Source organism: Neopelma chrysocephalum, unplaced genomic scaffold (assembly GCF_003984885.1).
Source record: "Neopelma chrysocephalum unplaced genomic scaffold, ASM398488v2 Primary Assembly neopelma1_84, whole genome shotgun sequence".
Classification (NCBI taxonomy): Eukaryota; Metazoa; Chordata; class Aves; order Passeriformes; family Pipridae; genus Neopelma; species Neopelma chrysocephalum.
In genome coordinates, this window is record NW_020897746.1 from 4,819,689 (window position 1) to 4,845,139 (window position 25,451).

The window sequence follows — 25,451 nt, forward strand, 5'->3', positions numbered from 1 at the left end:
TCTACCAACAAATAATTTGTTTTTCTAACACCTGGCCCTCACTTAGGGCTTGTGAGCTGCTCTCTGTTTCACTGATTAAATCTCCCTTCTTGGTGATTAGGCTTGAAAGTATACAAAGACCAAACATCAAAGAACATCCTTTCTTAAGAAAATTTTACGCAACAGTGCCACGCTCAGGACGAGAGGACATAGTCTTAAACTGCGCCAGGGGAGGTTTGAGTTAGACACGAGAAGGAATTTCTTCATATAAAGGCTGATTAGTCATTGGAATGGGCTGCACAGGGCAGTGGTGGGGTCACCGTCCCCGGAGGTGTTTAAGGACAAACTGGACACAGCCCGAAGCGCCATGGTCTGTATGACGAGGCGGTGTTGGGTCACAGGTTTCACTCGATGTTCTCAGATCAATTTCCAACCCAATTAAGTCTGTGATTGTTTAACCCACCTCGCCACTCCCAAGATGGCGGCGCAGCCCTCCCGCCACTCCCAACATGGCCGCTCGCAGAGCATCGCGCACGCGCATTCTCCACTTCTGCCACGGCCCGGCCCCTCCTCAAGCGGCGCCACTCTCAAGATGGCTGTGGGGCTGCCCGCGCATGCGCAGCGTGCCTCGCCGCGCCCATCATGGCGGCGGGGCGGTGACGGGCCGAGCGCGGTGGCACCGAGCGGCCGAGTGGCCCCGGCGCGATGATCCCGAGCGAGGAGGTGTCGGCCCGCCGGAGGGAGATCGAGGACAAGCTCAAGCAGGTGGGGCTGAGCTCGGGACCCGCTGGGGGCTCTGCCGGGGCTGCGGTCAGGGCCCAGGCCCGCATCCCCAAGGCGTTGCCGGGGAGACGGGGCTGGGCCTGGAGGTCCCCACCGGGTCTGGGGGCGACCCGGGACCCCCAAGGGCCTCGTCACCCTGCTCCGGTCCTTCGAGGCCTGGTTTTCAGGTGCAGGGGGTATCTCTGGCCCCCTCTTCGGGCCCAGGGGCGTCTGCGGGCTCTCCAAATGTAGCCTGGGAGACCAGCCCTTGGTGACTTAAAACCCGCCCTTGCAGGCTGCTCTTCCACCTCTATATCTGGGCTTAGGTGACTTAAAATTAACCCTTACTGGCTGCTGTTCTCCCTCTGTCTCTGGGCCTTGGTGAGTTAAAACCAGGCCTTGCTGGCTTCTGTTCCACCCCTATATCTGGGTTTAGGTTACTTAAAAACAGCCCTTGCAGTCTGCTATTCCCTCCGGAATAGCATTAAAGCCTCTGGGCTTTAATGACTTAAAACCAGCCCTTGGTTGCTGCTTTGCTTTGGCCACTTGAGTTCTCTGCCCCATGTAGGGTTTTTGGAAGGTGCCAGTGCAACACCTGTGTTGTGCTATGGCAGGGAAGTGTGTGGTCTGGGAGGTGTTATTTTATATTGTGGTATTGAAGGGAAACAAATAATCCATAAAAACCTCACTCATTACATGATGTGTCCCCACCTGGAGTCACTTGCTCTGATTTCTGCTAAGAGGTGGCTTGTTAAAATGTGTCCTCAGCATCAGACCAAACATGGTTTGCTGCAGTGTTTACCAGGACTTGTAAAAACCTATGTGTAATGTTTAGTGACTTAAAAGCTTAGTGTTCAGGATTGAAGACTGTTTTTTTCATCCTGTTGACAGGAAGAAGAAACTCTGTCCTTTATCAAAGAGAGCCTTGAGAAGAGTGACCAGCTCACCAAGAACATGGTAAGGAGGTCCTAATGTTGGGGCTGGATTTACTTTACTTTATTTCTTAGGTTTGTTAGTTTTCAAGGTTGTCATTGTGCCCATCTGAGGGATGTGGAGTAATGAACCACTTCCTCTGAATTTGCACTTTCTGCTTCAGTGGTTGGGCAGAGGGGAAACCTGATCAATGCCTCAGTCCTGAGCTTCTCTGCTGCTCTGAGAAGGGCTCAGGTGAGCTGTTGGCCTCACCTCCACCACAGTCAGCCCTCTCTCTTGGGAAGAGGTATTAATAGACCTCAGATTAGTTTGTGCAACAGCATCGTGTTGTTGCTGCATAAATTCAGGTTTTGTTTGGAGTTTTATTTTGGGAGTTGTCTGTGCAAAGGTAGGGAGTAATTATTGTTCTGTAATTGCTCATAAGCCCTCAGCTTATATACCGTGTCCAGTTTTGGGCTCAGGGCTTTAAGGAAGTCATAGAGGCAGCACCAGAGAAGTGTAGAAAACATAACATAGGAGGGAATCTTTTAGGAATTACATTTTGGCCTAGAAAAGATGACACTGAGGTACTCTTTTATGAGCTTAATATTGTTTCCCACCTTTCAGAAGCAATATCACAGTCCTCTTCTAAAACCAAATGTCTGTGATGGAAAAGTAGGTTCTCACTATATTGATCCTGAACCTTCATTTGTGCAGCTCAATTTTGGGTCTCATTGGTGTGGAGTAAAGTGGCTGCTGGTTTGTGCTTTTTTTGCTTTTTTTACGTGGGGCACCTCCAAGCAATTCCTGTGGATTTATTTTGCCCTGTCAAATAAAATTTTGCTTGTCCTTAGTACTGTGTTAGAACATTATCTTCACTCTTTACAAACATTTAATTCAGGGCTGGCCCACCTCTGTGTGTCAGGTGATCTGTTTTGTGACTGTTAATAGAAATCAGGATGTAGAGGGGTGGAAACAGCTGCTAAGGAGCCATGGAAAACTGGTAGCAGAGCCCAAAAAATGAAGCTGGGCCCTGACAGTCCCTGACCTTCTCTAACTCATACCCCACTGCATGGATCTGTAGGAAGGATGTCCTCAGCCGTTGGTTTCTCTCTTGGTGTGCAGGTTTCTATCCTGTCCTCCTTTGAAAGTCGTTTGATGAAGCTGGAGAACTCGATTATCCCAGTCCACAAACAGACAGAGAACCTGCAGCGCCTGCAGGAGAATGTGGAGAAGACCCTGTCCTGCTTGGATCATGTCATCAGTTACTATCATGTGGCCAAAGACACGGAGAAGATCATAAAGGAAGGGTGAGTTGAGCCAGCTGGATCTTGCTGGGGAGTTTCATCCTATTGGATTTTTGGGATAGAGGTAGGGGAGCCGACTCCACACACTCATCCTCGTGTGCTTGGTACCCTTCCCACACTCCTTCCCCACCCTCAGTCCACACTGACTTGACCTTCTTCCATCCCCATAGGATAAAGACAGCTTAGACTGTGCACTGATGTCCCTTCCAGGATGTGCAGACGTGCTGCCATATGAATCTCATGAGCACTGGTGGCTTGTCTATTTTCCTCTGCCCTTTTCCCAAAGGTTCTTCCTGCCCACCAGTGTTGTCATTGCATCCAGGATGAACCAGAGCTGTTCTGGAGCCTGCTCTGTGGCTCTTCTCTGGGGTGGCATGTGCAGTTTCCTTTGCCTTCCCATCAGGGCCTGTCTGAGAGAGGAGGGCAAGGCACAAGAGTTATGTGCTGTCCATCAGCAGTCCTTCTGCACTTGCTACATGGATTGGGTACTCTGCTGAGGCATTGAGTGGAGGCAAAAGGGAATTCCATGATCTCCTCCTAGATGAAGAAAAGGGAATTGAAACTTTCCGTGTTATTTTTATCCTAAGTTTCATCTGATACTTACTTGTTATCCTCTTTGTTTGCTTTGTGGGGCACTGCTTTTTACTTTTGGTTTTATTTTTAGCCCCACTGGGAGGTTGGAGGAATACTTGAATTGCATGGACAAAATCCAGAAGGCAGTGGAATACTTCCAGGACAACAATCCGGACAGCCCGGAGCTGAACCGTGTGGTAGGTTGTGGGTCTGGAACCTGGCATGGGTGGGAGAGGGACAGACAGAGCCCTGCTGCTCGTCCTCTTGCTGTGAGGGGCTGTGGGTTTGCTGCATGGTGAAGGTGGTGTCTGGGCACAGCTGAAGGAACCATTGCTTTGGCTCCTGTTTAAGCCTGTCCTCAGCAGCATTTCTGCTCCTGGTGTTTTACTCTCTGTGCACTGTGCGAGGAGGAATTCTGAAAGCAGATCTTACACCTGTGGAGGAGTTGATTGAACCTCCTCCTGAGTAGCTCTTGTCAGTCCTTCAGCTGCTTGAGCAGAATGGGTGATCTGTTTAAATCCCACTTGAAGGCTGACTGACTCCCAAGCAGTTTTTTTATTTAATTCCCTTTAAGTGTCTCTCAGATACAGGCGTGGTTGGAGTTTGAAGCATGAAGCACTTGGCAGTGGTTAGAAATGCTGCAGAAAGTATGTTCTTATGCAGAAGTATTCGAGTGATTGATTGCAGAAGTGAGTGATTGATTACAGCTTCTGTCCTGCTGTTTTGTGCCAGAAATCCCTCTTTGAGAGGGGCAAGGAGTCCCTGGAGTCCGAGTTCCGCAGCTTGATGACACGGCACACCAAGCCAGTGCCACCCATCCTCATCCTGGACCTGATCAGCGGAGATGATGAAATGGAGACACAGGAGGAGATGTCCCTGGAGCACCTCCCGGAGAGTGTCCTGCACGACATCATCCGCATTTCTGGCTGGCTGGTGGAGAACGGCAGGAATCAAGGTTGGTAGTGCTGTACAGGTGCTCCCTTGCAGCTCTGTCTCTTACCACTACTTCCCATGTGTGGTTGAGACCAAAAGGGGGATGCTGAGGGTTGTGTGTGTAGCCCTGCACAGCTGGGCTTGTACATCCCACCCCTTCAGCCATGAAGCCTCTGCTGTGGCCACCAGTCCGTGAGTCACTGCTGTGGGCACCTGGCAGCACTGGCAGGACTAGTGACTGCCTTAGTGGCACCTTTTAGGTGAGTACTTCAGTCTTTCCATCCCCTGAAGATCTTGCTGGTTTTAGTGTTTGTAGTGAGACTGAAGTGATGGTTTGTCAGTTGAATTTTTCAGAATGAGCTGTGCAAATAAAGCACAAATTATCTCAATGTATAGTCTGTCCTGAAGCAGAAATCCATTGCACTTGCATTTGTAATGCCTTCTGCTGGAGCTGCAGCTATCCAGTGCTCAGGTTTTATAAATGTGCAAGACACTGGTCATTTATTCCCATTTGGAAAATATTTATGGGCATAACTTTTTGTATGAGATGTGACCAAGGGCGGGGGGAGAACAGCACGGACTTTCTTCAGTCTGTACCTATCTCTCCTTTCCTGTTCTGCAGCAAGATCTGACTGGAGCCTTATACTCCTTTATTGACTTTTCCTTTGGGAGTGAATCACTGTGGACTTGTATGTGAAAGTACAGGTTTCCTGCAACATGTAGCTCCTAGAAAACCCCCCACCTCAGTGATTTACTTCTGAATGGGGATTACTGTGCCTACCAAGTACGACGAACATCCTTAAAAGCTTCTTAAGAATTTTTCCATGATCACAGGCAACTCCAGCACACAGAGCATATTTTGTTGGTCACTTTGTATTCTGCTTTCAAATGATGAGCACCTCATTAAATTATAATCTTATTTCTACCTTGTCTCCTTAGATTTCATGACTGTTTACTTCCAAATCCGCTCTGTCCAGCTCGACCGCTCCATCAAGGGGCTGAAAGACCATTTCCGTAAGAACAGCTCTTCCTCTGGGGTGCCCTATTCCCCTGCCATTCAGAACAAAAGGAAGGACACCCCCACCAAAAAGCCAATCAAGAGACCAGGTGAGTCCCTGAAGAGAGGGATCACTGTACTGGGCATTGAACACACACCTGCAGGCCCTCTCACTGCTGAGGAAGCCTCTGTGTCTAAAAATGTGCTCTTGGGACAGGAGCAGGGCTGAGATTTTGGAGATAAACACCTCTTCTCTGCCCTGGATTCAGCACTGGAATTACAGGTGCTTTCTGTCTGTCAGTCAAGCCATCAGGTTTGTTCTCTGGGTGCTGTAAAGGGAGGAGAGGGGCCCTGTGTAGAGGGAGAGGAAAGGACTTGAGAAAGGAAATGAGTAAAAAGAGACCCTAGAGGGCTGTAAAAGGATTTGATCTGAGAACACCTTTCTCAGCATTGGAATGTGGAATGTAGTCTGTGTCACAGCACATAGAAAGCTCATATCTGATAAAATACATCACTTATCATTAGCTATTATTAAATTATTATTGTACTAGGTAAGCAAGGAGTCAGGAGTTGAGATGGGGCCTTGGTAGGTGCCTGCAAAAGTGAGATCCAGCGTTGTCTGAATTTGGAAGGGCTCTTAAAGCTCTTGCCTCAGCCTGTCTTTGGAAGAGCTATGGATGTGGCTGATGGGTTATTCCTCCTCTCCTCATAATGAGGTTTTGCTGCATTTTCTGCAGCTGGTGAGGTTGGTCACTCTGGTGTAGAGGAGTGCAGAGCTGGAATTCCCATCTCTGGAATGTGCCATCTAGTGGGAGCATGGCCAGGAGAGCCAGCAAAAGCCAGCACATATCTCCCACAGCAGCACAGGGATATTGTCCCTCTGTGTCCCAGCACCCTGTTGTCTCATCTGTAAGAGTAATCAAGTCAGAAAAGTCCACATTTCTGTGAGTTTACCTGGCCAATACTCTCCTTCCCTACTGTTTTTTCCTGTGTTGTCCAAATACTCTTAGTGGGTTCAGGAAAACAGTAAGAAATGTGGGTAGGGAGTGGGAATGGATGGGATGGGGAAAGGGAGGAAGAAGAAATACCCATTTTAATTGTGTTGTGTTTATTTTTATAATCCTGCTGTGAATGCAGTCCTCATCCCAGGTAATGTGTGTCTATGTGTGTGTGTGCTGGCCCTGGTGCTCACTCTCTTCACTTCTGTGTGTGGAGAGGCTTTGCTGGGCCTCTTCTTGCTAAAGCAGAGGGTGTGCCTGTGATATTCAGGGAGGGAGGGCTGCCTGGGGAAGGCTGTGGCATCCAGACATCACCCCTCTGGTCTTTTAAAAATCAATCTGTGCCATTGCTGCTGTGCCCTGGAGCTGTTCCTGAAAGCTGATCTGTGAACTGCAGCCCAACTGTGAATTTCAGTGAATTTTCCCCTGTCAGCAGAGAACCCCCTGATAAGGGGTTCAGAGACACTGAGCCACTTAAAAAGTGCCAGAAGGGATCTGTAGTTGAGCCAAGGGGATCTCAGGTTGCAGATGCTTCAGATTTGGTCCACAATTCTCGGTTATCCCCTGATTCTGGAAAAATATGCTGTGTTTTGATTGCAATGCATTCAGTATGGTCAGCAAACATTTCTGAGCAGCCTGACAAATGGTAGCATCTCCCCTGTGCTCTAGGTAAAGAGTCAGGAATGGATTAGTTGGTTTTTTTCATGGACAGATTAAAAAAAAAAATCACTAGAGTCTTTTTAATGAGTCTCAGATCTTGAATGATCACATAGAGAGTACAGAAAGGAGCCCACATGTTGGAGGGCCACAAGTGTTTGTTCCCTACAAGCAGGACTTCTCCAAAGTGGGTGCATTTGGGCATCCAGAGTTACTTGTCATGGTGAATGTCTTGCTGTAAATTTGCCAGAAGATCTTCATGTCTTTTTCCCAGTTTAATTGGATCTTCTGAGATGGGCCAGGTAGAAGGCACAGAGCATGGCCTGAGTGCACTTACAGAGCTGATGGTGTGTGAAGGAAAGAGCACTTCAAATGATCCATTGGGTTATTGTTAATCTCAAGAAAAAATAGTGGCTAATTTGTCTCCAATCTTCCGTGAACAAGGACAGAGAACCAGACTGTAGCTCTTGAAGGACAGTGGTGGTTACACTTCATACACCAACCATCTCTTATGGCTACTGAATTATACTTAAGTGAAATTAAAAATGGAAAAAAAAATCGTCTTTGACCAGAGATTCACCTTTTTTTCTGCAGTTCCATCAGCTTTCAAGGACAGCTCTTGAGGTAGAGGTCTCACACCCCCTTCACACTGGCACTGGCTCTGTTCAGAGCAATATTACCTGGTGTTGTTTGAGTTCCCTGGGTTTAGCCTTTGTTCAGTTATGGACAAAGACAGTTTTTTTCTGTTCTATTACTTTATTTCAGTAAGTAAAGTCAATTTCTGCCAATTTGGGTTTCAGACAAGGGGGTTTTCTCACAGTTCCAACAAATGAGTTGATTTCCTTTGTCTTTAAATAAGAATATCCCAGTGCACACCCCAATGCACACTTTAACCTACTGCAAGGGGTAAATAACAAACTAAATCTGATGTGCTGTAGCTTTTTTTACCCACAAAACAAAGCACAAGAGAGGCTAAAGCTGAAGGGAAGGTGAGGTATTAGGTAACAAGGCAGAGACCCTCCTAGGTACTATGGTGGATTCTAGAGAACATGCTCCACATCCATGTGTGGTTTCAGAGGGTCTTCATCTCTCTGTTCCTGTTTTATCTGTTGGTATTCCCTGTGCTGTCTCCTGTTGGTACAACGTGCAGTTTAAAATCTGACTGCTGGAGATGCTTCTAAAGCAGAGTTTTCTCCCCTTAAATGCAACTTGTCAAGTTGAACAGATGAAGCAATTTGTGGGCTTTTTCTGGTTTTAGTTTGTAGTTTGAAATGTCAAGCAGTCTGTCTCAGGGGGCAGGTGTGTTCACATTCCCAAATCATCCCACTGCAAACGTATGCACATAAAATACAACTTCTTTGTGATGCCTGTAGACCCTGTTCTCTCCTGTTGGCTTGAGAGCAGCAGGTAGAGGTAGCTCAGCAGCTCTGCATTTTTGGGAAGGATGGGGCCACTCGACCTTGTTGCCTACAAGCAAAAGCCAGAGAGAGCTTTGTCTGGTTTCATACAGATTCCTGCAGCTGCTGCTTAAGTAAAGAGGATGTTCCCTGCTGCTTGGATGGAACACTGCCTAATGGAAGGGAGAAACAGGACAACAAGTAGGAAAACTGTGCTTCACGTATGCCCAAAAGCCACTTTATTTAACAACTGGGCCACAGAAGCAGAAGTTTCAGGTGTTTGGGTTTTTTTTTACTTTTATGGCTCTTTACAAGCTGTAGGGGAGCCCTTTTCCAGTTTCCTTAATGATCCAAATAGGTACCTAGTTACCTATTTGGCTTAGTAGTGAGGCAAGAGTACCTGAAGGCAGGCTGAGTGACAGAATACAGAGCCCATTCCTGCTTCCCATACTGATCACTGCCTAGATTGAATGTGATGTTTTCATTAGTAGCTGCAACACAGTCCCCTTTGGTTAGGGAGCTGCCTAATAGGGGAAAAAAATCTTGGAACAAAAGCATTTGGCTTCCACTAGAATCCATTAAAGCCTAATTACAATGCTAAGTCAGAGGGATCCAGCAGCACTGAAGTGATGCCCATGGACACCCAACACTCGGCGTGTGTCAGTAAACACAGGTAATTGTGTTTATGCAAACAAAATGCAGCATAATTTCATCCCCTGAAATTGAGAAAAAGAGGGAAAAAAAAGAAAAAGAAACCATGAGGGGTGGGCTTTGGAGACATCCCCTGCATACCTGTGCAGTGAGACCCTGCTGACAGCAGCAGCAGTTGTACTGTCTGCTTTGTTTTCACACCAGTTTACCCTCTCTTTTTATTCCTTTTTATTTTTCCCCTCCCCCTGGATGCTTGAAAGTGGGAAAGGTGAAAGAAGTGGTAGAAGAACAGTACCCAGGTTGAGCTGCTCTGCATCAGCTGGGCTGTGGGAACAGCAGTAAGGAAGAGCTTAGTGCATCTCTCCAGAGCTTGCCACAGCCCTCCTTGCTCAGAGGAACTTGCTGAGCCCAAGTTTTTAAGCTTTCTGAAAGTAGCTAAAAATGAAGTGGAAATGTGGGGTGTGAAGAGCACTGGGAAGCTTGGAAGAAGAGGCAGAGCCCGCTCATTTGATCATATGGCAGAAGCTTAAGAGCAAATGCATCAGCCAGCAAGGGTGTAAGTCTGCCCACCTCCCAGGTGTGGGTCTGGAGGGGAGAAGTTTCCTACTGGAAGAATGTGTTTTATGGATATGACTTTTTTTTTCTTTACTAAGTGGTTGAGAACACTCTGAACTGGTAGAAGAAAAATGTTGCCAGTGAAAATTTATGCCTTAGGAACCATGCTCTGTTATTTAGTAAGTGCACCAGTTTAGGGCAGTAATTTAATGGGAACTGCTCTCTCTTGTTCTCCCCCACTAGAGATGCACTGTCAGGGGAACCTGAATTTTCCTTTCCCCTGCCATATATCCCTTTATGGGATGAAGCTGTCCTGCATCCCAGAATGCTGTTCTGCAGCTGTGTGTACTTGTGCTTCCCCTCAGCATTTGGGCAGCCAACACTCATTTCCAGTGACTGATGGGAGCAGGGATTTTCTGCATGTTTGAAGTATTTATTACTTTGCGGCGGAAGAACGATTCTTAATTTTGGCAGCCGCATTTTTATTTTTTGGCTTCTTCATTTACTCAGCCTGGTTCTGTTTCATTTGGGTCTCCTATGGAAGCTCCTTCTGCCTTCCCAAAACTTCCAGTTCCCTGTTGTGCAGGCAACAGCAAAGCTCTGCTGTGAGAGGGTGTCCATGTGCTTGTGGTAATTGTAGCTTGTTGCATGACGACTAACCTTTTAATGTGGAAACACTGCCTAGTCTTCAGTTGTCCCATTAATGCTTTGTTTTGTGCTTTCTAGCTGTATATCCAGCATTGCCTTTTGTTCAGTTCTGTCTGGTTTTTGTGTGTGTTAAGTATAAATCTTTTAACCCCGTGTTATTTTTTTTCCATGGTTTTAATTGATTTGCGGTTCTTTAGAAGAGAAGTGTCTTGGGGATTAGGGTGGCTTAATGCGAGTTAGACATGGGTGGGCAGCATCCATTATTCTGTGATTCCTGGGATGGGAATTGCTGCTGCAATTGCTCCCTAGAGCCCAGAGGTTGTCACCCTTTTATTGCTTCCTGTGCCATTCCTTGACTTGGCTGTGGGGCTCCTGATGGGTCTTTATTGATTATGCTCAGAAAATACCCCTTGGAAAGGCACCTCTTACCAAGTGGCTGCAGTTGTGGCTCCGAGGAGCAGGCAGCGTGTTGCCAGACAGGAATTGTCCATATGCAAAGCCCTGCTTCCACAGCTGAGGAAAAGCAACAGACCTTGTATGCTTGGATGCAGAGTACCAACTTAAATAAACCCATTAGAGGGAAGGGAGCTTCACTGCTTCCCTTCTGTGACAGTGTTTCTCACCCCCCCCTCCAAACTGATTCGAGCACTCCCTGGTTCTGTAACCTGGCTGGAATTTATGCCCCCAGCCTGAAAGCAGGGAAACAGTCTGGAAATGCCATTGTATCTGCACACTTGGACATGATTTTGGAGTTCACATTCCTGTACTGAGCATGCTCATTGGTGCCCAGCGTCCTCTTGCTGGGCCCAGGTGATGCTGGTGGAGGGCTGGTGTTCTGGGTTTGTTTTCTTTCACTCATTTTCTAGGTCTTCTTGTCTCTTCTCTCTGGTTCTGGTGACAGGCACGATCCGTAAGGCTCAGAACCTTCTGAAACAGTACTCTCAGCATGGTCTAGATGGGAAAAAGGGGGCCTCTAACCTCATTCCTATGGAAGGTAATCACAGCTCTAGCTACATCACCCTTGACTTTCTCTGTTTATCAGTCTTGCTTTTCCAGGTGGGGCTTCCATTAGTCCAGTGCTTGGTGGACAGCATTGGTTAGGTACAGCTATCCTTGGGGAAACAAGGAGATGCTGGAGGGCCAAATTATTTTTCTGAATTTAGTGTCCAAATTTCAAGGTGTCTGTAAACATGAGTAAAGGTGGAGAGGAGTGTTACCTTAACACTGACCCACCACAGCCACCTGGGTAATGGAAGCTCTGCTGTGCTGACATCTGCTTGTGGTGTTCCTGTTCTCTTTTCTTTTTGCCTGAACTTTGAGACATTCAGTTTCCTAGTGACCTTTCCAAACCTGATGCTGAAGTGTTGGACCACAGCCAGTGTATTGTTCCTGTACACCTCCCTAAATGGCCATATTCCATGTTCTGACCTCCTCTGCTCATAGAGGTTGTGCCAGATAAGGGAGAAGAGGTCATTTGCTTCAAAGCATCCAAAAGAAATTCCTGCCTCCTGCTGTGTAAGCATCCAAAGCAGTTCTCTTCAGCACCTATGCTGTAGTCTCCTAAAACCCAAATGGTGACTAACATCACTCATTTGGGGGAAAATTCTCATGCTGAGCAGGGTTTTGAGTTTGGATTTGTAATGGTTGTGGGTACAAATTGGACTTGGTGCCTGCAATCCCATTCAGAACTTAGGCAGGAGGTTCAAGGGACTCTGTGGCCCAACAAACGACTTAACTCGCACTTCCCATCAGGTTTCAAAGGGTTGCTGCTGCTATATAGCCCAACAAAGGGATCTGGTCAGGAAGCATTCCTGGGACTGTGTAGGGAAAATGGTGTCCATCAGATCCAATAAGCCAGCCTTGAAGCAGCATCCAGCCCAGTGTGAGCATCCATGCTGTAACCACCCTGGATAAATTGCGCCTTCTGTTTGTGCCGGCTGACATCTCACTAGGTCATGAGCATGATTTACGAGTTAAACACCTTTGCGATACCCTGAGCGACAAGCACGGGCCGGCTGCGGGTAAGTACCGTGTTGTCACTCCGTGATGAGCTGGCTAACATCCATCCCTCCTTCCCAGCATGCTGCACTGGTATTCTGTAGCCAGTGGCTGTTTGTCTCTGTGGGCAGTCCTGAAGCATGGGCCTCCTCTGGCTAAGAAGCTCTGGCTCTTCTCAGTAGAGTTCACTCCCACTAATCACACACCCCCCAAGCCCTCAGACAGGGAACCCCAACTTTGTCCAACCAGAGACTGACTGAGGCTATGCTGAGGGGCACTTTGGTGGCTACTGGCCTGTTTGAAGGTGAAGCAAAGTGAACAGGAAAGGGATCATGTGCAGCATTACAGTATAGTGGGCCATAGCACTGTAGGCAGTCTGTAAAAGCACACCATATTTGTGCTTCCTGTGCTGACCAGAACTTTTAAAATATCAACCTGAGGGACCTGTCGGCGTAGGGAAGAATTGGTTCTTTCTCCATCAAAAGTTGCTGTGAGGAGAGAAGCAGCAGCCCATAGCTTAGAGAAGGCCTCTCTGTGTCATCTTACTGTCTTGCAGGATAGTGTCTGTCTATGTCTGTCCTGCAGACACATCCAGCAGTGGTTGGCATGAGTTGGTGCCAGCCCGTGAATCACACTGGCACAAAGATCCATGTAGGATCTTTGATGGATCCTTGTCCAAGACACTTGTAGTCTAGGACTCATTTTTATGCATCATTGTGTGGCAGATAACTCACCTAGCTGTGCTGATATTCCTGCTTCATAGGATGTAAATGTTCATCTGCCTGTTTTTATCTTCCTTTTCTGCCTGTGGGAAGAGGCTGCCTTCCAGGACAGCCCTTATTTCCCAGAAATGTTGATGCAAAATGGCAGTTCTTCATCTGCATGATGGATGGAGATAAGGAATTCTAAAAATACAAGCAGAGATGTTGAATAATTCACCTCAGACCTTCCTGAGTTTAGTACTCTGTGTTCAAGCCCTTGATTAAATTTAGTCTGTATCCCAGAAGAGCTCCAAACTTCCCTTCTGTCATGAGGCTGGAAAGAGCTGGTGTCCTGATGCGTTTCCTGAACTGCAGATGACTTTTCCTGCTTCCTGCAGGATATGCAGAGCTTCCCATGCACAAACCCAGGGCAGGTGTGGTGAGAAGACAGCTCTTGTTCTCACACACCTATGGGTGCAAAGCCAGAGCCTACTTTTCCAGAAGAGCCTTGTGTAAACCAAAGCCTTGGATTGAGCAGAGCTGCTGGAAGCTCAGTGTGGATTTTTTTCTCTCTGAAATCCCTCTTGCCCTTGCAGGGAGGGACGACGTGTTCGACATCGAGATCGACGCCTACATCCACTGTGTCAGTGCCTTTGTCAAACTGGCCCAGAGCGAGTACCAGCTCCTGACAGAAATTGTCCCAGAGCACCACCAGAAGAAGACCTTTGATTCTCTCATCCAGGTCAGTTGAGCCTCTCTGTTTTGCTTCTCTTGTAAAGGATGCTGGGGTTGTCCTCCAGGACCTGTTCAGGGAATGGGGTCAAGCACAGACCCTGGAGAACATGTGCTCAGAGTTCCTCACTGGTACCACAAATGACCCATCAGCCAAATGGGCATCTGTAACATGTGTCTTGCATTGAGCTCCTTGTGCTGCCTGGGCAAAAGTCGTGCTGCTTCCTCCTGAGTCTGTGGCTTTGTTGCAGGAGTCATTAGATAACTTGATCATGGAGGGGGATAACATTGTCTCAGCTGCCCGGAAAGCCATCATCCGACACGACTACTCAGCTGTGCTCACAATCTTCCCCATCCTGAAGCATCTTAAGCAGATGAAGCCAGAATTTGACCAGGTCTTGCAGGTAAGTGTAATGGGATTGGAAAGGCTCCTGTGGCTTGGGTCGTCTGGAGAACTTCTTGAAATGGATTATCCCAGTGGCTTTTAGCAAAGCCATGCTGCTTCTGTCCTCCAGCATGGACTGGAAGTGACACAAATGCACCTTGCTTCTTTCTGTGGTGGTGAACCAGCAACTCAGCATCTCTCAGCAGCAGTTCAAGTTCAAGTTCTGACCCCATGATGGATCACCTGCATAATTCTCCTGTTTTCATGGCCTCTGAGGTGTTTCAACTCTGATACTATTGAGCTGCTCTGAGGAAAGCCTGCTTGGACCACACTACAAGGTTCCCTATGTGTCAGTCATGGCGTCCAGGTTTAGCAAGGCTCCTTTCCATCTGCTTCCAGCTGTGATGCCCCAATCTCCTGTATCAGATAATGTGTAAGACAAACCATGAGAGGTAGCAAGTCCTAATTACTGTTAGGGTCACAACATCTTCCCTTTCTGCCTGGCAGGATTTCATGTGTTGTTGATGGTGCTGTAAATATTCTTCTGGCATATGGAAAAGTGAGAATGAGATGCTGGGATGGGGGATGAGGGAGGGTAGATGCTGGATGGAAGTTCAGATACTGTTTGTTTTCCTTCACTGATCTACTGTGGAACCATTCCAGGGAACTGCAGCAGGCACTAAGAACAAACTGCCAGGGCTGATCACTTCCATGGAGACCACTGGTGCAAAGGCACTGGAAGAGTTTGCAGACAACATTAAGGTAGGATTCTCCTCAGTGTTGTCTCTGGCAGGCTTGGAAGAGGGGTTTTCTGAGCGGAACCCCTAGTTTAGTTTTCATCTTTCCATGACACTGTGCAGATTCTGACTAAAGCAGGAACCTGTTGAATCACTGTGGATGTTCAAATACCAAATGCTTGGTGCTGGTTTCAACTACAGGAGGCCTCTGCCTAAGACTCTTAACAGGCATACTACAAATAGTTTGACATAAGCTTCCAGGCCTCTGCAGGTATCAGTATCAATCTCAATTACAAAAGAAAGGAAAACTGCTGCCTTGAAAAGTTTTGGAGGACTCATGTTAAGCTGTCCCTGTGTAAGGTGGGCTTGGGGAATGCACTGCCGGGCAGGTGAGCTGAAGGTATGATGGTCACATGCTGAACAAACACCTGTGGTTCTGAGCTGCTGGGGTGTGGGAGCTGTGGTTTCTGAGCACCAGGAGATGGCACTGCAAGAGCCAGGTCTGAGGGTGTTGAGAGAGGCTGGATAAACAAGCCTTCAGCTCACTTGTAGCAGCAGTTGTATTGTAGGTGTCTTCACTTTTTTTACATGCTCATTATATGTCTCTCTCTTCCCTTCCTAGAACGATCCGGACAAGGAATATAACATGCCAAAAGATGGGACAGTTCATGAACTCACCAGCAATGTAAGTAATGATGATTTGAACCATCCTTTGTGAAAAACGGCTTCTGAAGAGGGTTTTAAAGGAGCAGTAGGGAAACTTCTCAAGTTAAGCTGTCATGGTATTAACAATTAAATAATTACCTGGCTTCCATGGCAAGATGAGCTGGTGGCCCTGACTCAGCCATGGGTGACTGTGTTAGAAAACTCACCAGCTCAAAGAAGTGTAGTGATTTGTTTCTCGGAGGTTTTAAATGTGGAGGAGCAAGTGGTCCTTCATGATTCTTCATAGCAGAGCATAGGAGATGCAATGTTGGTTGCTCCTAACTTCCCTTCCTTGCTTCCAGGCCATCCTTTTCCTACAGCAATTATTGGATTTCCAGGAGACAGCAGGTGCCATGCTGGCATCACAAGGTACATACATGCATGAGGCTTGGCTGGGCATGCAGTTCCTTCTTCAAATTGCCTGGACATCTTCCTTAAAATAATCAAACTTCAACATGCACTGTGAGCTTGTTCTCCTCCTGTCCTTCACCCTGTGGTTTGTCTTGTCCTCCGATCTGCCATGACCACATAGTTGGTTATCTGGAGAACTCCAAGGGATGCAGAGTTTCCTTGCTGGCCTTCCACACTTGCTCCTCAGCTCAGAATACAACAGCAGCAGCAAGAATCTCCTTAGCATCCAGCTGTGGGCAAGCTGGGTCTCCTGAGCTGCTTGTGTGCCATGTGCCCTATCAGAGAGACAAGCTTTAGCTCTGCTCTCCAGGATGCTGAAGAGACTCATTCCAGGAATAAATGCCTAGATCAGAAGCCGAGAGCTGCTGCCTTGTGTAGCGGGATGCTGCTGTCTATCAGCTGGAGTGTGATTTTGGTTCTGTGCAGAGCAGCAGCTCCCAGCTCCCCAGTGAGCTCTCGACCTTGGCAGAGCTCCTGCTTTCAGGTAGCTTGGAATAGAGCAGGCTGGAGAAGTGGAGATGATTCAGGGGGCCCAGGGCCCTGAGGAGGCACAGGCTGGAGAGGGTTAGGGACCCCCTTTGAAGCAGAGGTATAGGGAAGCTTAGAGCTGCCTCCAGACTGTTATCTGCAAATTCCTGCTTGGAAATTTCTGCCAGTTCTAAATTAACTCAATGTCTCTGTTTTTTGCCACAGCTCCTCTAGCCACTGCCTTGTGCCCTCTCCACCTGCAAGCTCAGTGTGCTCAGATCCTCCTGGGCTTTGGCTCTCTCTCTGTGGCCCTTTGGTCTTAGTTTTTTCTTGGAAAAATCAACTGTTTCCCCATGTAGTCCCCCGGGGCTGTTGTTTGGAAGTCTTGACATATATGTCGTGCAGTGGGGATCTGTCTTAGAGCTGATTGAAAAGGTAGCATAGGCTTGAGGTAGCTTTGCCTTGAAAGAGGGTTTGAACAGATTTGGAATGAGGTATCCTGCTTAATACAACCAGTGACAAAGCAAACAATGTCTCTAGCAGGGGAAGGAGGTTGGACTCTGCCTTTCCTCTGTGATCTCCACTCCATTTGAGGCCTTGGAAGGACTCTGCCTGCTCTCCTGTGTACCTGTCTGTGGCTGCTCTGTGTTAATATCTGCTTTGTTCTCAAAGGGATGGTGGTCTCTAACCTGTCTTTTTGCACTTTGCATTTCTTTTCTCTTCTCTCCTCCCTCCCCTTTTCTCTCTGCTCTGCCTAATCTTTGTAGTTCTTGGGGACACATACAATATTCCTTTAGATCCCAGAGGTAAGCAGACTTACCCACACGTACCTGTTCGTATTGCCTCGGACTCTGGTGATGTATGTTAATTCTTTATCCTCCAGCAGTGGTAAATAAATTAACACATTATTGAAGAGGGGGAGAAGGGGAGGGTAGGTAATTCTTGCCAGTAGGCCGGAGAGAATAGGGAGGGCTTTGTCAGCAGCAGACAATGAGGGATGCCACATGAGCTGAAACAGGCTCAAGACACTCTCATGGCACTGAATCTCTTTGGCACAGGTAGCACATTGGCCCGGCTGGGATCATGCTTTATCCCATGTGCACTCAGCTCTGTATTGTCCAGCTCCCAGCAACAGGAGCCTCGAGGCCTTTCCCATGGGGTGCTTGTGAACTCGGACCACCCGAGTTAGGCCCGACTGCCAAACTCTCTGGTGGGGGCAGGAGGAGGTGGCCACCCCACGTGTCCCCTGGGCCCCATGCCCACAAGCCCTCGAGGGCAGAAAGCCATCCCTTATGCACAGACAGAGGAGCATGTGCCAGCCCGGAGTCACTGCTTGTAAGGGCAGGCTCCCATGCTGGCACATCCCCCTCAGAGCCAGGCAGGCCCTGTCAGCAACCATGGGGATGGCTGAAGCTTTCCAGAGCCCTTCTGCTTGTTTCAATTACTATTGTGTGCTTGTTGTTAACAGCTGCAGCTTATTTGTTCTCTGATTGCCAATTTCTAGTGCTTACAGACCCTTTTCGGGTGGTGGGGGAATGATGGGGTGGATGAGTTTCTTGACATTATTTCTGATCAGAGGAGTGTCCTCTGAGCACTAGAAGAAAAGGAGAGATTTCTGGTGGAGTGCTCTGCACTTGATGCAGATACAAGGACTGAGGAATGCAGAGCTCTCCCGCCCTCACCAGGGATGAGCTGTTGACAGTCAGCTCTGAAGCAGGAGCTAATTTCACTGTTGATGGGAGCTCTGCACTAATTCCATAGCAACAGGGATGAGGCTTGTTTGAATAGAAGCAGAGTGGCCACACATACCCCCCCCTTCTCAGGGCATGTTAACTGGCCTAAAACTCTTTTCTTTTCAGAGACCAGCTCCTCAGCCAGTAGCTACAGCTCAGAGTTCAGCAGGCGGCTGCTCAGCACCTACATCTGTGAGTACCCTGCTCACCTTCCCTCTCCTGCCCCGTGGACTCTCCTTCACTTGGCTCATTTGCCAGGTGCAACGAAGGCAATAGTTTGCAGAGAGGTTTTGGTGACTTGCTGAGGGAAGATCTGTGTAAGGATTGTTAAGTCCACATGGTTGTACCCTTTGTACAGGCAGTTGGGGCTGTGCTGTTCACTCTGCTGTGGGCCCACAGCTTGGTTTGTTTTGTCAGTAAAGAGAAGTCCCAGTGCAAAACTTTTTCTCTGTTTTTCCCTCTTAAAGGCAAAGTGCTGGGCAACTTGCAGCTTAACCTTCTTAGTAAATCCAAGGTTTATGAAGACCCAGCTTTGAGTGCCATTTTTCTGCACAACAACTACAACTACATTCTGAAATCTCTGGAGAAGTAAGTGTGTGTCTGGGTAAATCTCCCTCAAGTCCAAGGCTTGGGTTTGGAGCAGAGCTCTGCGTTAAGAGCATTCACTTGCCAGCCTGTCTCAGATCTGCTTTATCTTCTATTCTTGAAACTGCCTTTTTGAAAGTTTTGCAGTATTTTAAACATCACATTACACGAGAGTGGCAGATGAAAGCATTTGAGATGGCTTAGGCTGTAGAGAATCCTTTGATCTTTGGAGGACTGAGGACACTGGAAAGTGACTTTGAGTCGCTGCTTTTGCACGTGTCAAGGGCTCTTTTATTGGGAAGGGCAAAAAAGGACTTGTTGATGAGGGCTGAAATGCTGCCACGCTGAGAGCAGCCCGGAGAGCAGCTGGCTCAGGTGTTTCCTCAGAATTTCTGCTCTTCCAGGTCCGAGCTGATCCAGTTGGTGGCTGTGACACAGAAAACAGCTGAGAGGTCTTACCGGGAGCTCATCGAGCAGCAGATCCAGACATACCAGCGCAGGTCATCCTCTGCTTTTGCCTTGGTTTGGTTGGTTTGGGAGCTCCTTGGCAGCCAGTGCTGCTGGAGCAGTGGGAGAGATTAGCCTAAACCAGAAACTTGTCTAAAACCAAAGCCACTTATTCTAGTTCTCAAGCAATTAATCTAATTTGGGAAGGGGTCACTGTGGAAAGTTTTGGAGTGTGTGTTGTCTAAGTTGGCCTTTGGGTCATGGGTAAAGGCACAGAAGCTCTAGTGAGGTATGAGTAACTCCTCTTTGCCTCTTTCCCATCTCATTTCATGTGCAGCTGGTTGAAGGTAACAGATTACATTTTGGAGAGAAACCTGCCTGTCTTTCAACCAGGAGTGAAGGTGAGAGGATGGGCAAGAATGGGCTTGAGATGACAGAAATTGCTAGAAACATCTTCTCCTTTGTCATATTAAAAAATTCTCAGAAACCTTCTTTATATCTCATGCCAGTATCGCTCTGCAGAGTGAAAGCTGTGGCTGGCACAAGATGGAGAGCAGCAGTGCCTTCTGATCTCCCCTGCCCCAGATTCATCCAAGTCTTTTAATCTCTGCCTCCATTCTTATATCTTCACATGCTTCTATTTTGGATTTGCAAAACCCTGAGACCCTCCCTTGGAAAGGGCTGAAAGCATAAAGAAGTCTATTTTTATGTCTGTTCTGGATGAAAATTACTCTTGTTAAAACTACTTCAGCTGAAAGCTACTTGCTGAATGTAGAGTGTGTTGCTCTCTGCAGCTCTCTCCTCACTGCTTTAGGAGAGGGAATCCAAACCAAGTAGGTTGCATATTGCTTAGGTTGGATGGGGAGTTGTGGGTGAGCACTGATGTTGGATATTTATTCCTGGAGATGAAATAAAATCCTTTCCCTCCTTGTTGCAGCTCAAGGACAAGGAGAGGCAGATGATAAAGGAGCGCTTTAAGGTAAGGAGGTGTTGGATGGTATAAGAACATCCCCTGGTTGGTTGGGACAGACAGATCTGCCTGAGGAGGAGAACTGTTGGTGATCAGCAGCAGAGGGAAAGAGCATCAGATTCGGTGTGGAGATGAGATGCTCACCGAGTTTTACTTTTAACAGGGTTTCAATGATGGGCTGGAGGAGCTGTGTAAGATCCAGAAGGCCTGGGCAATTCCAGACATGGAGCAACGAGACAAAATCCGCCAGGCACAGAAAACCATTGTGAAAGAGACCTATGGTGCCTTCTTGAACAGGTGAGGCCTCCTGCGACACTGTCCTCTCTTCTGTGGATTTACAGAGGTCTTTGAGGCCTAGTGTAGCCTGAGCTGAGGCACTTCCTTGCTGTCCTGTCTCAGCTTCTCTACCTTGCACACTCAAACATGCCCAAAAGCTGATCTCTACCAGTTGCAGACACGTGCTGTCACCCCGATTCTTCGGTCAGGGTGAGCGCAGGTGTTCTAGTGAATACAAAGCTCTGAGTCCCCCTGGGCTGCTCATGTAAAACTTGTGAGACCAGTGGAAGCAGGTCACTTGCTCTGTACAGGATACCCTGTTGGATTCAGGTGGTATGTGTTGGAGTGGAGCTGATTTGTGGCAGAGGAGGGGCCAGTGGGTCTCTTTGCTGCGTTCCAGTCATTTGTCACCTGGGGGTTGTCTTCCTTTGCAGATATGGCAATGTGCCCTTCACCAAGAACCCTGAGAAGTACATCAAATACCAGGTTGACCAGGTGGGGGAGATGATCGAGAAGCTGTTTGACACATCAGCATAAATTTCCAGCTGTCGTGAACTCTCCAGCTGCCAAGTACAAGCCAGTGCTCTCTCAGCAACCCTTGGGACTCCCTTCCCTTCTCCCCTGCCCCATTGTGGTGGGCAGGGTGTTATACTTGTATTTATCAGATTTATAAACCTGTGGAAACACTCCTTCCTGGCTGTCTTTGCTCTGGATCCATGGGATAAGGCAAAGTCTACCATGTGGGCTCTTACATTTGGGCATCCTCTCACCTGGGTTTGTGTTAATGCCTTGATGTGCAGCAGACATGGGGAGTGTGATTAAAAAAAAAGGAAAGAAAACCACACACACAACCCCCCCCCCCCAACCTTATGGATACAGCCTTTCTGTTTGGGGCAGGAAGCTGTGAGCTCCACATGGTGCCACGTGCTTCCCTGATGGGTTTTGGGAATCTCAGTTCTGTAGGATCCCCAAGGATTTTCACATTGTTACTCTTGACTATTATTTAGTTCAGTGATGGGCTGCGATGCCAGTTCTGGGGTGTGGTGGTGTCTGGCTGTGGTGGTGCAGTCTAGTCATGCACCAGGGTGTTTTACCCAAAATTTGGCAAGCTGTCCCTGTGTCAGTGCTCAGTCCTTTATGAGGCAGTGGCAGGTGGGGTGAAGGCAGTCTGGAGTTGTGACAGAGCAGTGGGAAACCAGAGGGAGCTCCGTGGTGGCCTGGCTGAGTGCTGCCCCTCAACCTGAGGCAGAGCATGTGCAGAAGTGTACATACAGATTTCTGCTCAGCATCTTCCTCCCATCCTTCTTTTTCCTTTGTCTCCTGTCTTCTTAAATCTGATGCATCTCTTCCCTGCAAGCATCCAAGCCTGTTCCCTCTGTTCAGCCCATGGGCATCATGTGTGAAGCAAGTGCTCTCCCACATGCCTTGGAGCAATCCTGGCAGGCTTTGATACAGGAACTGGACTCTGACAGCTTTGCACCAAAGCCTTTCAGAGGAACACCTCTGTTGTATCTGTGGTCTCTGGCCAGGCACCTCCTGCTCCCACCTCCTTCTCTCCTGCTGCTGCTCCACTGTTTGCCTGTAACACTTGAAATACAGGGTTTCCAGAGAGTGAGGAGCACTCACAATAGCTTTGTAATTTGGAGCAAATCCATTATTCACCTGAGCTGTGTTTACTGGAGTGTTTGCTGGTGTCTGATTAGCCCAGCAGTGGCAGAGCTGTTGGATGTTAGTGCAGGTCCTGCTGTGGCCGACCCAGCCTCTTGCCTCGGCTGCTGCCTCCTCAGACAGATGTTTTTCAGGGAGCTCCTGGCTTTTCTAAACCCCTGACCTCCTCTTCCTCCTCAGCCTGGTCTGAAACACTACCTGGCGTAACAAGTGCCTGAAAACCAGCAGATTGGACAGGCTTGTCCAGCCCACACTGGACCACAGTGTGAGTTCAAGCTTTGATCACCCACCACACCTGGCCATTTCTATGTGTCTGTGCAGGCTCACAGTGCCAACCCCAGAGCCCTCCCTGCAGGGACCTTCCCTCCTGCTTTTAGATCTCAAATGTCTGAGGACACCTGAGACCTCAGCACTTGCTGTTTTTCACCTCTGCCAGCTCCAAGAGCCTCCAAAGGCTAGCAGGCGCCAGACAGTGATGGAAAGCATAAGCAAAGTGCTGCTGGCTTGTGTTGTGTGCAGTGTCCAGCTTGCTGGATACACACACTGACATTCACCAGAAGGACCTGGATTCCATCTTTCTGGATGTGTTTCTGCCACTGCAGCAGCCTGATGTGAGTTTCTTTCACCAGGAGAGTGTGTGGAATTCAGGCTGAGCTGTAAAATATGTTTTATTGCCCCTGATCCCAGGGCAAGGCAATTCACCCAGAACAGTCGCAGGCAAAGCCAGGGGAGGGAAGAGGGAGCTTTGCCTGCAGCATTTCTGGAGCACCTGAGCTTTAGTGTGCAGGAGCTGGAATCCTTGCTATGCTGACGCTCTTGTGCCAACCAGAGCCTGTGGAAAATGCATGAAATCTTTTAGGGTTTGGGACAAGGCCACATCCTGTTCTCCAGAGACTCTGGGAATGCGTCTGCATGACCCATGCCAAAAGAGGCATTTCTGGGTTTTGCTGTCAGCCTGTTCCCCCAGGAAAGCTGTACAGACCAGGGCTGGTGGGGAGATGCAGTCAGAGATGGCTCTCCACTACCAGCACCAGTAGCTGGTTGGGTTGTTTTCTACCCCAGGGATGCCCCCTTACTCCTGCATCTGGAGTAAGGAATGGAGGTAAGAGGCAGCTGGGGACTGAGAGTTGAGCTTGCTGGCGGCTGTGCAGGCTGTGCAGTGAGGAGGAGCTAGAGGAGGTAGCAGGAAGAGCTATGTTATTCCCAGGTGGTAATCAAGACCTTCCTTTTCCCTGCGTTAAAGGGAAAACTGAGCCATCCAGTCCCTGTTTCTTAAATCCAGCCTCCCACTCACCCTTGATTCTAACCATTCCCTCATCACCTGCTTCTCCCCTGTGCAGGGAATGAACATGGGGAGCTGGACAGGCTCTCAGCCTCGCTGAGCAGCCCCTGCAGCAGCCAGACCTGCTTTGGGAGCAGCAGCCCGTTCCACGCTGAGCCACCCCTCCCTTGGGGTGGGAGCAGGAGGAGCCACTGGCCCCCTCCAGGCTGACTTTGTCCAACACTGCACAGTGCAGGGAACTGCTCCGTGTGCTCCTTGGCTTTTTATGGTAAGGAATGTGTTTGCAACATGTTAATTAAGAGTGATCATGGCAGCCAGCACAGCCTGGCCCTCTCACACTTGAGCCCTTCACATCCTCGCTAAGAGCTGACTGCAGAGCCTCAAGTGATGCTCAGACCGTGGGAAGGGGCCACGGATGGGGCTGAACCCCCTCTGCCTCCCCCTCTGCTTTCTCCAAGGCTCCTGCAAGGTTTAATGCTCTCCCCTCACCTCCCATTCTGCCTGACACAGACTCTCTGATGCCCAAGGTTTTGGGGCCAGAGCCCCATTTCTCCGTTGTTTATTTTTGTAGCTCCACAGAGGCCCATGCTGGGGTTGTGCCAGGATCTGGGTGTCTCCTACCTGCTGCCTCCTAATACTGGGGAGCAAATTTGGCAGAGTAAGTGTTTGAAAACAAAACAAAACCACAAACCAAAACAACTTCTTTAACTCCAGGGATAAATCCAAGTTCACATTAACTGAGGTTTCAGCTAAGTGTCCCTCGTGTCCCTGCGCACTCTTGGACTTGAGAGCTGACTTTAGCCTATTTATTTTTCATTTCCAGTTGAATATGCTTTTATTAAATTTTAACTGGAACATGGGGACTTGCATTGGTCTTAATTTAAGACAAGACCTCCCAAGGGAACAGACCAGGAGCCTGCCTCCCTCAGCTGGGAGGGTGCTGAGTAGCAGCAGATCGTGATACTCTTGTCTTTTCCTGATATGCTCTGTTATTTGTGGGGGAAAGTCACTTCCCAACATGGTTTTGTGTGGCAGAAAAACCTTTTGGTGCCCTGGGAGCTGAGTTAGAGGTGTCCTGGGACGTGCCTTCAAAGTGGTCATGGGTGGCTGGGCAGCTCTAGAACAGTTAGCAGGGTAGGGCAGGTCTCAGCTGTGGGCTTGGAGGGCTCTTGGAAAGGCTGGGGTGGGAAGGAGGGGAGCAGGGTCAGTGTCTGCTCTGGGATGCTCTGCGCTCATGAGCAGACAGGGGACAGCCATGCCAGCACAGGGACCCATGTCCTTGGGCAGTGCAGAGGTGATGGGTCAACATCTCCATCCCCAAGGTGAGCTGATAACTGTCCAGGAGAGGGGATTGAACCCCTTGGTGTGTGTGGGATCCATCACAGCCAGATCCTGCAGCCCTCTGAGCAGAGGTAGATGAGCGCAGGAGGAAGATAAGGCTTTTAGCTGTGTTTGTGCAGCCGATCCAATGTTTTCCCTGGCTGTAAAGGGTTGAGCAGGGAGATAAATCCAGATATAATTAATGGAGCTGTTTATATGCTGCTCTCTGTGACTTATGCTGCAAGGAAGCTGAGACTAAATATCACAGTTATTGATATGAGGCAGTGGCCGATTTATGGCTCTCTGCATTGGGGCAGGAAGATCTGGTTATAATAACACTCAGCAGGGGAAAAGAAATTATTTACAGCCAAAAGCTTCTCAGAAGAAAGGCCAAGCACTGGGGAGGGGTGGAGGAGAGCTGTGTCCTGACCAGACACCCAGGGAGAACCAGGGTCCTGGACAGAAATAGCCTCCTGCAATGCAGCCCAGTCCTGGAGAGTTCTGCCTTAGAGATTCACAAGAGGGAAATCTGTGCAGACAGCTCATCCCAGCTCCTGTGCACTTTCACTGCCACTCTGGCTGTGCTCTGCCACAGGCTTTTCAAAAGAGTTAATTGATCCTATTCCAGTGATGCTCTTGTGGCACAGAAATGAGGGCTTTCATT

The 25,451-nt window shown here is 48.5% G+C and overlaps 1 protein-coding gene across 11 annotated transcripts; it reads left to right on the forward strand.

The window, feature by feature from the left end:
• Positions 1 to 562: 562 nt before the first annotated feature.
• EXOC7 (exocyst complex component 7) lies at positions 563 to 21,206 on the forward strand. 11 transcript variants are annotated; one of them, XM_027691959.1, is made up of 22 exons: positions 563 to 744; positions 1,633 to 1,698; positions 2,779 to 2,963; positions 3,625 to 3,730; positions 4,266 to 4,488; positions 5,406 to 5,573; positions 6,601 to 6,612; positions 11,271 to 11,363; positions 12,322 to 12,390; positions 13,665 to 13,810; positions 14,052 to 14,204; positions 14,849 to 14,947; positions 15,545 to 15,607; positions 15,930 to 15,996; positions 17,274 to 17,312; positions 18,366 to 18,431; positions 18,707 to 18,827; positions 19,229 to 19,324; positions 19,609 to 19,672; positions 20,209 to 20,250; positions 20,405 to 20,538; positions 20,952 to 21,206. In XM_027691959.1, the coding sequence occupies exons 1-22, from the start codon at positions 685 to 687 to the stop codon at positions 21,052 to 21,054; spliced, it is 2,175 nt and encodes a 724-aa protein (XP_027547760.1). In that variant the 5' UTR covers positions 563 to 684; the 3' UTR covers positions 21,055 to 21,206. The 11 variants fall into 11 exon arrangements, with proteins under 11 accessions (XP_027547760.1, XP_027547762.1, XP_027547764.1 ...); XM_027691961.1 differs by lacking the exon at positions 17,274 to 17,312; XM_027691963.1 differs by lacking the exon at positions 12,322 to 12,390.
• Positions 21,207 to 25,451: the final 4,245 nt, after the last annotated feature.